The 11,799-nt window shown below is 33.5% G+C and overlaps 1 protein-coding gene across 6 annotated transcripts in view; it reads left to right on the top strand.

Moving 5' to 3' along the window:
- PCDH7 (protocadherin 7) overlaps positions 1 to 11,799 on the top strand; it is a 420,500-nt gene that overhangs the window by 220,353 nt on the left and 188,348 nt on the right. For 2 of the 6 annotated variants that reach the window (XM_039252579.1, XM_039252580.1), the window contains exon 3: positions 2,737 to 2,832. The exons of the other annotated variants lie outside the window; for them this stretch is intronic. In XM_039252579.1, coding sequence (XP_039108510.1) covers positions 2,737 to 2,825 — 89 coding nt within the window. In that variant the 3' untranslated portion in view covers positions 2,826 to 2,832. The remainder of the gene's footprint in view (positions 1 to 2,736; positions 2,833 to 11,799) is intronic. 6 annotated transcript variants of the gene reach the window in all.

Raw genomic sequence — 11,799 nt, 5'->3', positions numbered from 1 at the left:
AACCGATTTCTGTACGTTGATTTTGTACCCTGCAACTTGGCTGAATTCTTGGATCAGTTCTAGTAGGCTTCTGGTGGAGTCTGTAGGGTGTTCTATGTAGAGTATCATGTCTTCTGCGAAGAGTGAAAGTTTGACTTCCTCTTTGCCAACTCTGATGCCTTTGATTTCCTTTTGTTGTCTGATGGCTGATGCTAGGACTTCCAGCACTATGTTAAACAATAGTGGTGAGATGTCCACTTTTTATTTTCATGTATTATATGACCTATTTCCCCATTTATCCAAGTGGAAATCTCGATCCTAAAGTTGTCTATAAGCAGATTCCTACCAAATACCCCCTTTAGTGCCAGGGATCATTATACCCCCCTGGCTTCTACCTTTTCCATATGAAGAAAAAATAGCTCTTATTTTTGCAGTATTTAATCCATAATATTCTCTTCTCCAGTCCATGAATTCATGACTCTTTAAAATTCCAGTTTAATCTTTTCTGTTACTCTTCTATGTTGTTAGAGTTATTTATAAATCAGCTACTTATAAAATCATTTTATAATATTTGTTATATCTTGATAAATTGTACCATTAGTGTTTTGTGTGTGTGTGTGTGTGTTGTATGTGTGTGAGTTGATTTTCCAAAGTTTCTCATAAGTATTCCTTTGGTTATTTTTGTATCTTCCACAGTATAGTGCTAATTTCCAAATCTATTACATCATAATAATCTACTCTTCCCAAGGTCAAAGGAAGAATTTACTATATACAAAATCCTTAGGAGATTAGGGAGTCACATAAAAAAAATACTGTACTTTACGCTCATGCAAGAATGTTGTCATAAATGAAGAGCATGTGTATCCTTTTTCTTCTGGCTTGTGAAATTCCCACATTTGATTCTTCCAAAGGCAAAAAGATGATTCCCAAATACTCATTCAGGAATGTATAAATAAAGGAATAATTAGGTTTAATTTTTTTTACTTTGATATTACTGGACTATGTAGGTTTTAATTTTAAAGGGGAATTTAAATTTTAAAATATTATGTGAACTAACAATAATTTTAAAATTAAATACAAAATGTAAAGATGATGAGAAAAAACAAAGCTATAAAAGTACGTTTAAACCTATCAGATACAAATTAAATTATCTTCTTTGAGGTTTTTTAATTTTTTTTAATTCAACAGGCTTAGACTGCATATGCCTTCAGAATATTTTGATGCTAATCTCTTATGATAACCAATTAGTTTCTAAATTTCTCAATTCAAGGGCTGACTAATACTGTTGCCTAATCATTAGGTGGGTCATGTTATTCAATAAAAAGGATGGTGGCTAATAGTAAGCAGTGTGTCAAAGACCAAAGGAATTGAGAAATTGGAAAATTTGGAGACACCCTGTCTAAACAAGATTAAGATAAAACCAAAAGGATTATCATGCTTCTAACCCCAAAGATCTTTGTGATAGCTGCATTCCTAAGTGTCAGGATTAAAGGATAGGATCACATTCAGAATGCAGACATGTATTCATAAAAATCCTTGTCTTTAAACAAAAGTTCAAGAATGTCCCAGCCTGTCCAGAACATACTGAGAAACATATTGGTGTGAGGGGTCAATGCTTTTATCACATAGAAAAATTAATCCCTTCCTGTTTTTCGTTTTTTTACAACACTTTTCCTTTTCACTATTTTTTAAAATGTTGGTTTAAAATGTTAGAGGAGTCTTGATTCACAACAAAATTGAGAGAAAGTTATAGAGATGTTCCACACATGCACGACTTCCTCCATGATCAACATTCCCACCACAGTGGAATACTCTTATTTTCTTCATAAAAATAGGCATATATTTCTACAAGTTTATTTCCTTTCTGTATAAAAACTTCTCTAACTAGTGAAAAACAAGCATTTTTCATAAGCAGTTTGCATCTAAATACAAACCTACAAAGCTAAAGATTAACAACAAATATTAAGAGCAAAATTGGGTACTCTTGTTTGCTTTTCAGGTGGGGTATGATCGCCTCTATTGATACCTTAAAGTAATCAATCACTATTAAAATACAAATTGTTAACTGTTATCAACTACGTATTAAACATTTTCATTGTAATTTTTTATATAATTCTATATATTTACTCTTTAAAATGTACATATAATTGAGATTAAATCATGTCTATCAACATAGAATTAGAACATAAACCTTTTTATAAGTTTTATTAGTTAGACCTCTTGCAGTGTATAGGAATTCTACCAAGTTTAATTCTTTTTGTTAACTTAACAAGTTGAAGTTGTTCTGATAGCAGAACTACATCCCCTTAGGAGATTGCAAAAAGGAAGGTGGTTTGGGAGCCAGTAATGTAGCAATTAGGTAGAGGCAGAATGAGATGATAATAACCCTACTGTGTGTTGGAAAAATACATATATATTTGATATAATTTCTCTTATATAGTTTTTTCTTAAATCTGTTGTAAAGCAAACCTATACCCATATATCAAAGTGAGCATAAGACAGTAGTATTATGTGTAGCAGCCCCTGTGTCCCTAGATTTGGAAGATTTTGGCTGTAAGAATGTGCACATCGACAACTTTCCAAATACCTGATTTGCGTAAGTGATTCTTGAAATTCATCTAGATTTTAAGAAAGGAAAGAAAAGAAACAAGCTCAGAGTTTTTGAAAATTGTTTTATTGGCAAGGTCTATGGATGGACACCATTGTGTAGGGGCTGCTGATTTTCCCTTCACATATTTCCCCATCTCCCTTCCCCAGGTGTTGCTGCCATCACTACCTTTCCCTTCCTTCCCTTTCCTCATGGCAAGACGCATGGAAGAAGAGTGCTGTTAAGGCCTCTCCATTAAGCAACAGGTATGGCGGTTCTCATGAAGCAGTGAAGCTGCCCCTCTTCTGCGTTCTTCATTAATACTCTATCTCTTTTACATTTAGAAGACGCATTTACACACCACACAGAGCGTACTGATGTGGGATAATGGTTCAACTTGACTCTATAGTTACATGTTTCGGCATGCTATGCGTTTCAGAATTCCCTGCACAGTTAGAGGTTTTGTTTGGTTTGGTTTAGTAATGAAAAGACTACAGACGAATTAATGATACAATTGGTGGAGAAAGGTGTTATGCAGTTTCCTCAACTTGTATAGGAAAGAAATGGAACTTGTATGTTTATGCCGCTGTCAACCTTCTGCGAACAACTGTTATATATCATACCTCTGGAAACTACACAGTTCAGAATGTTTTGGTGGATTTTAACTCACAATTCAATTATTTTCACATTTGGATTTTCAAAAGCATGGCACAAAATTGTATGCACATTAATTATGCTTCCTCATTCAGTTCTAGAAAATGAGGTATAAACTAGTTCAAATAGACCTAAATGACCGACAAAGCCATGGTATTCAGATGTGAGAGCTAAATGTAGTCTAATAATTTTCTGCAAAACCTTTTTTTTTCCGTCAACTCAGTTGGTGGCATTTGAGGGAGGCAAAGGGGACAGTTTCCTTCAGCAGTCCCAAGATTGCCTCTGTTGCCTCTGTTCAGGCTGCAACATTTTGAAAGGAGCTAGATCCCTCAGGGCTCAAACTCCAGCAGAGTCATAACCTATAAAACATGAACAATTAGTCATCACAGGGAAACACCCACCTTCTTGATTTCCTTTTTCACTGGAAGAACTGGCCCTGCTAGCTCCTGCAGGGGCTTGTTTCTAGGATGCATCAGTTTCTGCATTACACCACTGTGACTATCAGGATGTGACTAGAACACTACCCCTGGGCTAGGAAAATTATTGGCAGATGCTTGAAAACAGTAAGTGTGTCTATAGGTGTGCATGTGTGTGGCAGCATTGTTTGTGATATTCTTTAAAGTGGTAGCATAATTTAGACCTGTTTGCATCAGTAAACAAAACAACCCATTTTGATTTATGGGTGTTTTTGCCGACGTGACCACTAGTCATTGAAGGCTGAACCATTCACCTTCATGCGGGAACATATGGGCTCTTATCTGACAAAACTCTAAAACCATTGGTTGTCCTTTGCAATCTTATTTCTACATATGGATATTATCTCTCGTGTCCACTGGCCTTCAAGTCCAGCTCTGTTTGGAAAGCTCCAACAAAAATAGCAGACATGTACTGAGAGTTTAATGTGTGTCAGGAACCATGTAAATGAGCTAATGAGCTAAATCTTAATAAAAAGGAGCATGGATTTAGACATTATTATCATCATCCATATTAGTAGGAAAAAATGAGATTTGGAGAAATCTAATGTGACAAGGTCACTAGTCACTCAGAATTGGCTAAAGTGGGATTTGCCTTCTGTAATTTCTCTAGATTCTTCCCAAGCAAAGTTGGGACTCTGAGTTATGCTCAACTCTGAGCTACCACAGGACAATGATTTCATCTTATCTTTTATGAACTATTCTATGTCCCTAGTGTTTGACACCCACCATGTGTTGGGCAAATGAGTGAATGTTTACAGCACAGTCATATATTTTTTTTACCTGCATATGGACCCTTCCCCACATCTGTACTTCTCTCCACTCTTTTTTTATTCCCCTTAGTGCATCCCTCTTAACCATTACTAGCTTCACAGATTACTCAATACATAAGTAATATAGTATACAAAGTAATTCATTGTTTTCTTCTAAATCTGGGACCTGTAATTATAAAGCAATTGCAAATGCAGAAAAAAGCTAATTAAAATTCTATAAAATTTACCAAATCTAATGTTAGGAAATAAAGTGCAGATATACTTGTAGCTCATATGGAAAGAAGAACATTCAAGTAACACAGTCTAAGGTTTTGAAGAAAAGAAACTAGAGAAATTCTTTTTTACATTAGAGGGAAATAAAGGAAATGTACACCACATAGGAAAGAGTCTTATCAGTTTACCAGAAAAGAAAAGAAAAAAAAAAGTAGAGATTAAAATATAGATGAGATTAAGAGGATTAACCAAGAAGGAAAAAAAAAACTTTTTTTGTGTAAAAAGAAATCAAAAGATTCTGGAAAAGTGAAAAACTGGAAAAGCAATAAAAAACTGAAGGCAACATATCATTGAAAACCACAGACATTGAGAGGACTTTTAAAAAATAGGAAATAAAACTTGGAGGGAAAACAAAATCAATGCAGAAAGGAAAAAAGACCTTTATTTATGAATTTGTGTTCCCTTTATTCTTAGACAATTCTTTATGGTGAAAGTGCTAGAAATAAAAAGGGCAAGTTAAGATACATTGATTTGTGAGCACTGTACATTTCTAGGACTTTTTTGTGGGAATAGTGCTTTTGAGAGCAAGATAAGGGTTTAGGCATTAACTTGGAGTATTTAGAACTAAAAAGATTGTGCCTAGTGAGTACTCTTGAGCCAAGGCTCGATGGAAAATTAGGATTCAAGTCAAAATATCCCTCCTCACCATACTCTCTGTCAAGATAACCATGGAATTAATCAATATATTCGCTCTTTGAATACAGGCATAATTTCCTTCTTTCTTTGTTTCTTTGTTCTCCCTCACTCTTGCCTGTCTCTCTCTCTCTTTCTTTATTTCTTTCTTCCTATCTTTCTTTCTGTCTGTCCTTCTTTCTTTCTTTCTTTCTTTCCTAGAGTGGCTAGAACATAGAGTAAGTGTTTGCTGAATTAGTCATGGAATTTTGAAAGAGATTATGGTCAACCAGTCTAATCTTAGATTGTGCAAGCATCCTGTAACACCATTATAAGAATCACACATCTCTGCTTGAATAATTTTAGTGACGCAAAATCCAGAGGTACCTCACTCTATTTTGGTACATCTTTAACTTCTTGACTTTTTCTTATATTGAGCCAAAATCTGTCTTTCTGTAACTTGAATCCATTTATCCTGGGTTTTTTCCTTGGGAAAACACATAATAAGTTTGGTTCCTTTTCCAAATGAAAGTACATCCAAGACATAAATTCAGACAGACCCTCCATCATAATGTCTACATGTATAGTGTGTCTCTATATATTATTTTCTGGGTTACAGCCCAAGTTTTCCTAATTGCTCTGTGCTGTTTGGTTGTAAATCCTTTTAGCATTCATTTACTGCACAGATGCTCTTTTATAAAACAAGGAATTCAGGATGGGTTCCCACAGTTTATATTCTCATATTTGGTCAATTTGAAGAACCTAGAAAATCCATTTAAATACCTTCAGGGAAAAAAAAGAGAAGTTTAAAATTGCATATGGCTTTGATCTGAATTTTTACATTAATAAAGGTGTGGTTTGGATAGTATATTGTAGAGTAAAAAATAAATATTGTGTATAAAAAGGCTGCAAAAAAATAAAAAATGAATTAATATTTAAAAAATAACATTTGATGAAGGTAAAAGAATTTTCAGTCTTAGTTTTCTTATTCTTAATTGAATACATATTTTGGTTTGGTGGATGCCTGAGATGGATCTTTCCCTAAAAGCCCACTTACCATTCTAACAGATCTGGCGCTAAAAAAAAAAAATCCTTAAGCAAATAAGGATATTGGTGTATCAGTAAAAGTAAAAGACAAAAAAAAATCAAACCAAAATAAAAACTATTTTTCTCAATGAAATTATTGACTTTAATGACTAATAATATGTGCTAACATGTAATAATATGTTACACAGAGATCCAAGTAGGAAAAAAAATAAGATTGAAGGCTATTTAAAAGATCCCCTGTCAGATATGAACTTTCCCTAATAAAAGTTACTGCAAAGAAAATTTTTCATTTATGTGAAGTATTTCTTAATGCCAAACTGCTGTCAATGTCCCTTGGTGAGTTCTATATGAATAGATTATGGTGCTCTCTCAGAGGCCCTGCATATCTGACTTTCCATGAGTGCCTACACAGAATATATGGTCTTTTCTAGAACCTGGAAATTTAATTAATTTGTTGGCAGGGAATACATTTTTATGTCACATGGCTTTTCCCTGACCCTACCTTTCCATTTTAAAATGTGCTTCATATATTATGAACCTATATAATCTTAATGAACATTTTCAATACAGTAATTGTAATGTTTGACTTTATATTCTCGAAAGCTCTAATGCCTACATAAATTCTTTCTGTTTAATACTAAATGTTGCTTTGACAGTTGTATGAATATATGTCCCTCATTCTGCTTTTCTTAGATTCAATTCCCAAAGCAATATCCTTTAGTTATTTGATTATATGTAAGGTTCTTAAGCAGTATTCTCAAGAACAGAAGACCTCTGTCTGCTTTGTCTCTCACTGCTATTAAAGATGTGTTCTATGTGCAACATACCAAATTTAATATCTTTCACTCTGTCTTTTAGTATCTTAGAAAGCAGAGAGTGAAATGCAGGGTATTTGGATTAATTACTTAACCTCTTGACCTCATGTATTTCACTAAAATGAAGAATTTGAGTAGCTCGTTTTAAAAGTAACTTCCAACATTTTACTGAATATGGAAGACTGGGAATTTTAGAAATTGGAGTTTTGTTCTAGATTTGCAATAAACTATATTTTGTTTCCCCCAAGACATAGTTTCCTTATCTGTAAAAGACAAAGGCCAGTGATATTAAGGATATAATATTTAGAGATAACATATGTTGACTTATCTTTATTTCTGGAATTTTCTCTTGAAAATGATTCTGAGAACTGCTTTTAAAAACTGATGAGTCCAGGGTGTCTGAGTGGCTCAGTCAGTTGAGTGTTTGACTCTTGATTTTGGATCAGGTCATGATCTCATGGTCACAGGATGGAGCTCCATGTCAGGCTCCTCATTTGAGAGTGGAGCCAACTTAAGATTCTGTCTGTCTGTCTCTCTCTGTCTCCCTCTGCCCTCTCCCCTGCTCATGTTCTCTTTTTCTATAAAATTTTTTTTAAAAAAGGTGAATCCAAGAAAATATTTGGTGCCCTAAGGAAGATAGGTTGAGGAAAGGACAACTATTTGAGATATTTGAAGGACTTTAATGCAAAAGAGAGACAAAGGGTTGAACTCAATCTTTGTGATTCTTGAGAACAGAAAGAATGCCAATAGACTTAAATAGGAAAAAATTGCTTCCATATAGAGATGAAATTTATTACCTTATGAAATGTTAATAAAATCTGCTTCATAAAATAGTCTGTGTTCTAAGATCTGTCTCACTAAAGATGTTGAAACTTAGGTCGCATGGCTAACTTCTCAAATCATTATGAAAGGAACTCATTCATAAGCTAGTAAGTTAGACAAAATGAATTCCAATGCTAATGGTCTGCGATTACATGGTAATTGTCAGACATAATAGTAGTGATAATTCTGACTGGAATTTGGTAACAGAAGTCTCAAAGATTTCATTGGAATTGCTGATTGGGAATTTTTAATACAAATCATCGTAATTGTTAGACACTGCTGTAGCACTCTAAATTGCTTTTATCCAACCAATGCTACTGCTCTGGAGAGAAAGTCACTTTTTTATTTGTGGAGGCATCACTTCTTTTGTATCTGGAGACTACCTTCTATCATCACTGTGACTACTATTTCCCTATTGCAATGTGACTGACTTTGACAGACATTGTGATAACAACGACTTGCAAAAGTAACTTAAAAATTGATTGTTTTCAGTTTCATTAAGGTGTGGAACATAAAGCATTCACATAGAAACACAAATTATTTTGTCTGCAAGTGATTATGAAAATTCCTCATTTTGAAATTCAGTTAAGAAAAAAAAATGAGTGACTTCTCGAGGTCATTCAGTTAGTAAGAGAGCTGTGATCCCGATTTCCTGAATCCCAGTATGGAGGCCACAAAATTTATTGCAGTAGCTTGCTTAAAAGTATAGCCCTTGGTGCATTGACACTTTCTTTTGTGTCCTTAGATGCACTACTTATCTTGAATCAGCAGGATGAAATAGGAAAGCAAATACACAATTTTATTTATAAGATACAGCAAAACACTAGGTAGTGTAGCCTGCTGTGTTCCTGGAGGGACATGGAAGTTGGCATCCTTTTGTAAAGCTTGACATTACAAACAGTCTTTGTAATCGGCTCACAACTTTTGCCAGAAGTGAAACCAGTTAAAACTATATTCCAACTTAAAGTCAGGAGCTGCATAATATGATCTTATCACCACTATTTTGTGGCCGGAGACACCACAGTATGCAACATCCCCAGACTTTATAGTCAATAAAGCAGAGCGAGTTACCAAAGATTTCCAATCATAAGCAGTAATGATTCAACCATCATTATTTAAGCCTGCCTGTCCACTCTAATCAGGACAACAGGCATAAATTAAATAAATAGAACATCTGATTATAAAGAGGATTGTTAACACAGGCACATTAAATGGTTGTAATAGGATATTAGCTAATTGGCAGGGGGGAAATGTCCTTAGACACCATAGTGCATATATTCCTTGGGATTTTAATTCTCTATGAACTTTGTTGAGCATAGCAACATGATAAGCCAAAGCGTTTGGGTAACGAAGACAATGCAGACAAATATTTTCAAAACAACGAAAGAAATGTAGATCTAATGTTGAAATTGGGCCAGTTTTGAGACTTAATCATTATGCTGAAGCTTTATGGATTTCTTTGTTTATAATGGAAGCGAAATATGAGATTGGGAGGGCTGATGCTTTACAAAGGTGTTTTGGATGATTTAACTTAATGTTTATTTACAACAAGTGATCATATTATCAGTGACTTTTTTTCTTATTTCTGAACTGGCTATCAAAAAGGCATATGTTATAAGCTTTTAAATTTGTGGATTATACAGGTCTTGCTTAGTAAGTATCTTTTAGTATATCCACAAGACATTTTCGTCCAAGAGACTGTCTAATTTTATCATGGAAATCATCAGAAAAGTAACTTTCAGCTAACACTGATTTGCTTTACTGCAATTCTGCTGGGTTGTATTAGGTTAGGGGAGAATATCCAAATATTTTTGGCTTCAGCAGGAGTGAGAGAAGAAGCAGGAATAAAATAATTTGGTCGTGTTCTGTGACACTTGAACTTAAAATAATTGTGGTTATGAAACTGAAAGCATATGCTGCGCTGTGATAGGTAGAAGGTGTTTTAATAGAAAGTAGAGAGAGGAGTAGATAGATTAAAATTCAGCAGAACAAACTACATTTGCATGGAAAGAATCATAAGTGAAGGAAGAAGGAAACTCCTAGTAACCTGCCAGCCTTCTTCAATGGCTCCCTGGTGAACTGGGCAGATAGGCTCACTTTTACATTTCCAGAATATATGTCATGGATAGGTGAGTGTTACGTAAACATAACAGCATATCAAATATATACAAAATATATAGAACCTATTTATGACCATCCAGGTTGCCTTAATAGGGGTATCAAGATAGTATACATCACAAAAGAAATACATCCATGGATATTTAAAACTACAGTTCATTATTTTAGATTTAAAGAATAATGAATATTTAGAAAATGAAATGTATTTTATGTAACAAGTCTCATTTTAACAAGTCTATTTTATTTTTTACGTTTGTATTTAAATTCCAATTAGTTAACATACAGTTTAATATTAGTTTCCAGTGTATAACATAGAAACATTGGACAATGTTTCGAGGTACAACATTGGACACTTCCTTAAAACATCCGGTGCTCATAACAAGTGCAAGTCTATTGCCTATTTTACCCATCTGTCTCCCCTCTCTTCTCTTAAAACCATTGGTTTGTCCTCTATAATTAAGAGTTCATTTCTTGTTTTGCCTCTCTCTCTCTTTTTTATTTTCTTTGCTCATTTGTTTTGTTTTTTAAATACTACATATGAGTGAAATCACATGGTGTTTGTCCTTCTCTGACTGATTTCACGTAGCATAGTACTCTCTAGTTCTGTTCATGTCATTGCAAATGGCAAGATTCCATTCTTTTTTATGCTGAGTAATATTCCATTTGACAAGTTTCTTTGAGTTTTCAGAAGAATTTGTTATGAACTGTGAGGCAAAATCGTTTCATGTATTTTTGGTCAAGCACTTGAAAGTTTTAATATTTTAACAAAATAAATTAGGTCAATCTGGAAGTGAAATAGTTTACATCTGAATAAATGAAATGATTTTAAAGAATACAGCATTTTTGTCTGATTTTGAAGACAGAATTTTAATATTTATCTAATTTAATCATGAAAAAGTGTATCAATAATTTTATGTAACAAGTCATTCCCGTTATTAACATAGTAACTGTCAAAAGACAATAATCAATTATCTTCCTACCAATTTAAGAGTGAATTTTTAAGAAAGAAAAAGTATAATGAACAGATAAACCATGGAAATATTTTACTCGGTAATAATGTACTTTTTCAAACATAGCCATTTTATTTTAATGTAACCCTTAAGAGTGAACACTGCTTCAAAAATATTTCAATTATTTAAATGTTGGGTTGGGGTTTTTAAGGGATAAAAAAGCCTGCTTATTATTTCAAGAGTGTCCCGCTCTAGCATGAGCATTAGATTAGTAAAGTTAGATGGTTCAGTAAGTTTAAGAAAGTAAGGAATCACCCACAATGTGGTATAAATAACACTAACATTTTCCAAAGATATCATTATTCAGGCATTGCAGAGATGCTTCAGTATACATTTTGCTTTTACCTTCAATTGTAGTTTATTTATGAGATTGGATAACAAGAATGGCTACATTTTTAAATTTTACTTGTAAATTAAAGGGCACTAAGAGGAGCATTTTAGTAATATGAAGTTATTTTTTTTATGTCAAGGATTTAGTATAAATAACTTTGAGATTTTAAAGTGGTTTTCTCTAAGGAAATATGTGATATATACAGCACCATTAGTAATTAAAATGATGATCTATTTTCAGGGCTCTCATGTAGTCCAAATGTTACAGATATAAATTATTTTGTTTTATTGCCCAAGTTACATCTT

Source organism: Hyaena hyaena, unplaced genomic scaffold (genome assembly GCF_003009895.1).
Source record: "Hyaena hyaena isolate Hyena2069 unplaced genomic scaffold, ASM300989v1 scaffold_424, whole genome shotgun sequence".
In the NCBI taxonomy this organism is placed as follows: domain Eukaryota; kingdom Metazoa; phylum Chordata; class Mammalia; order Carnivora; family Hyaenidae; genus Hyaena; species Hyaena hyaena.
The sequence above is the reverse complement of the archived record's forward strand: the minus strand, read 5'-3'. Positions and strand labels throughout refer to the sequence as shown.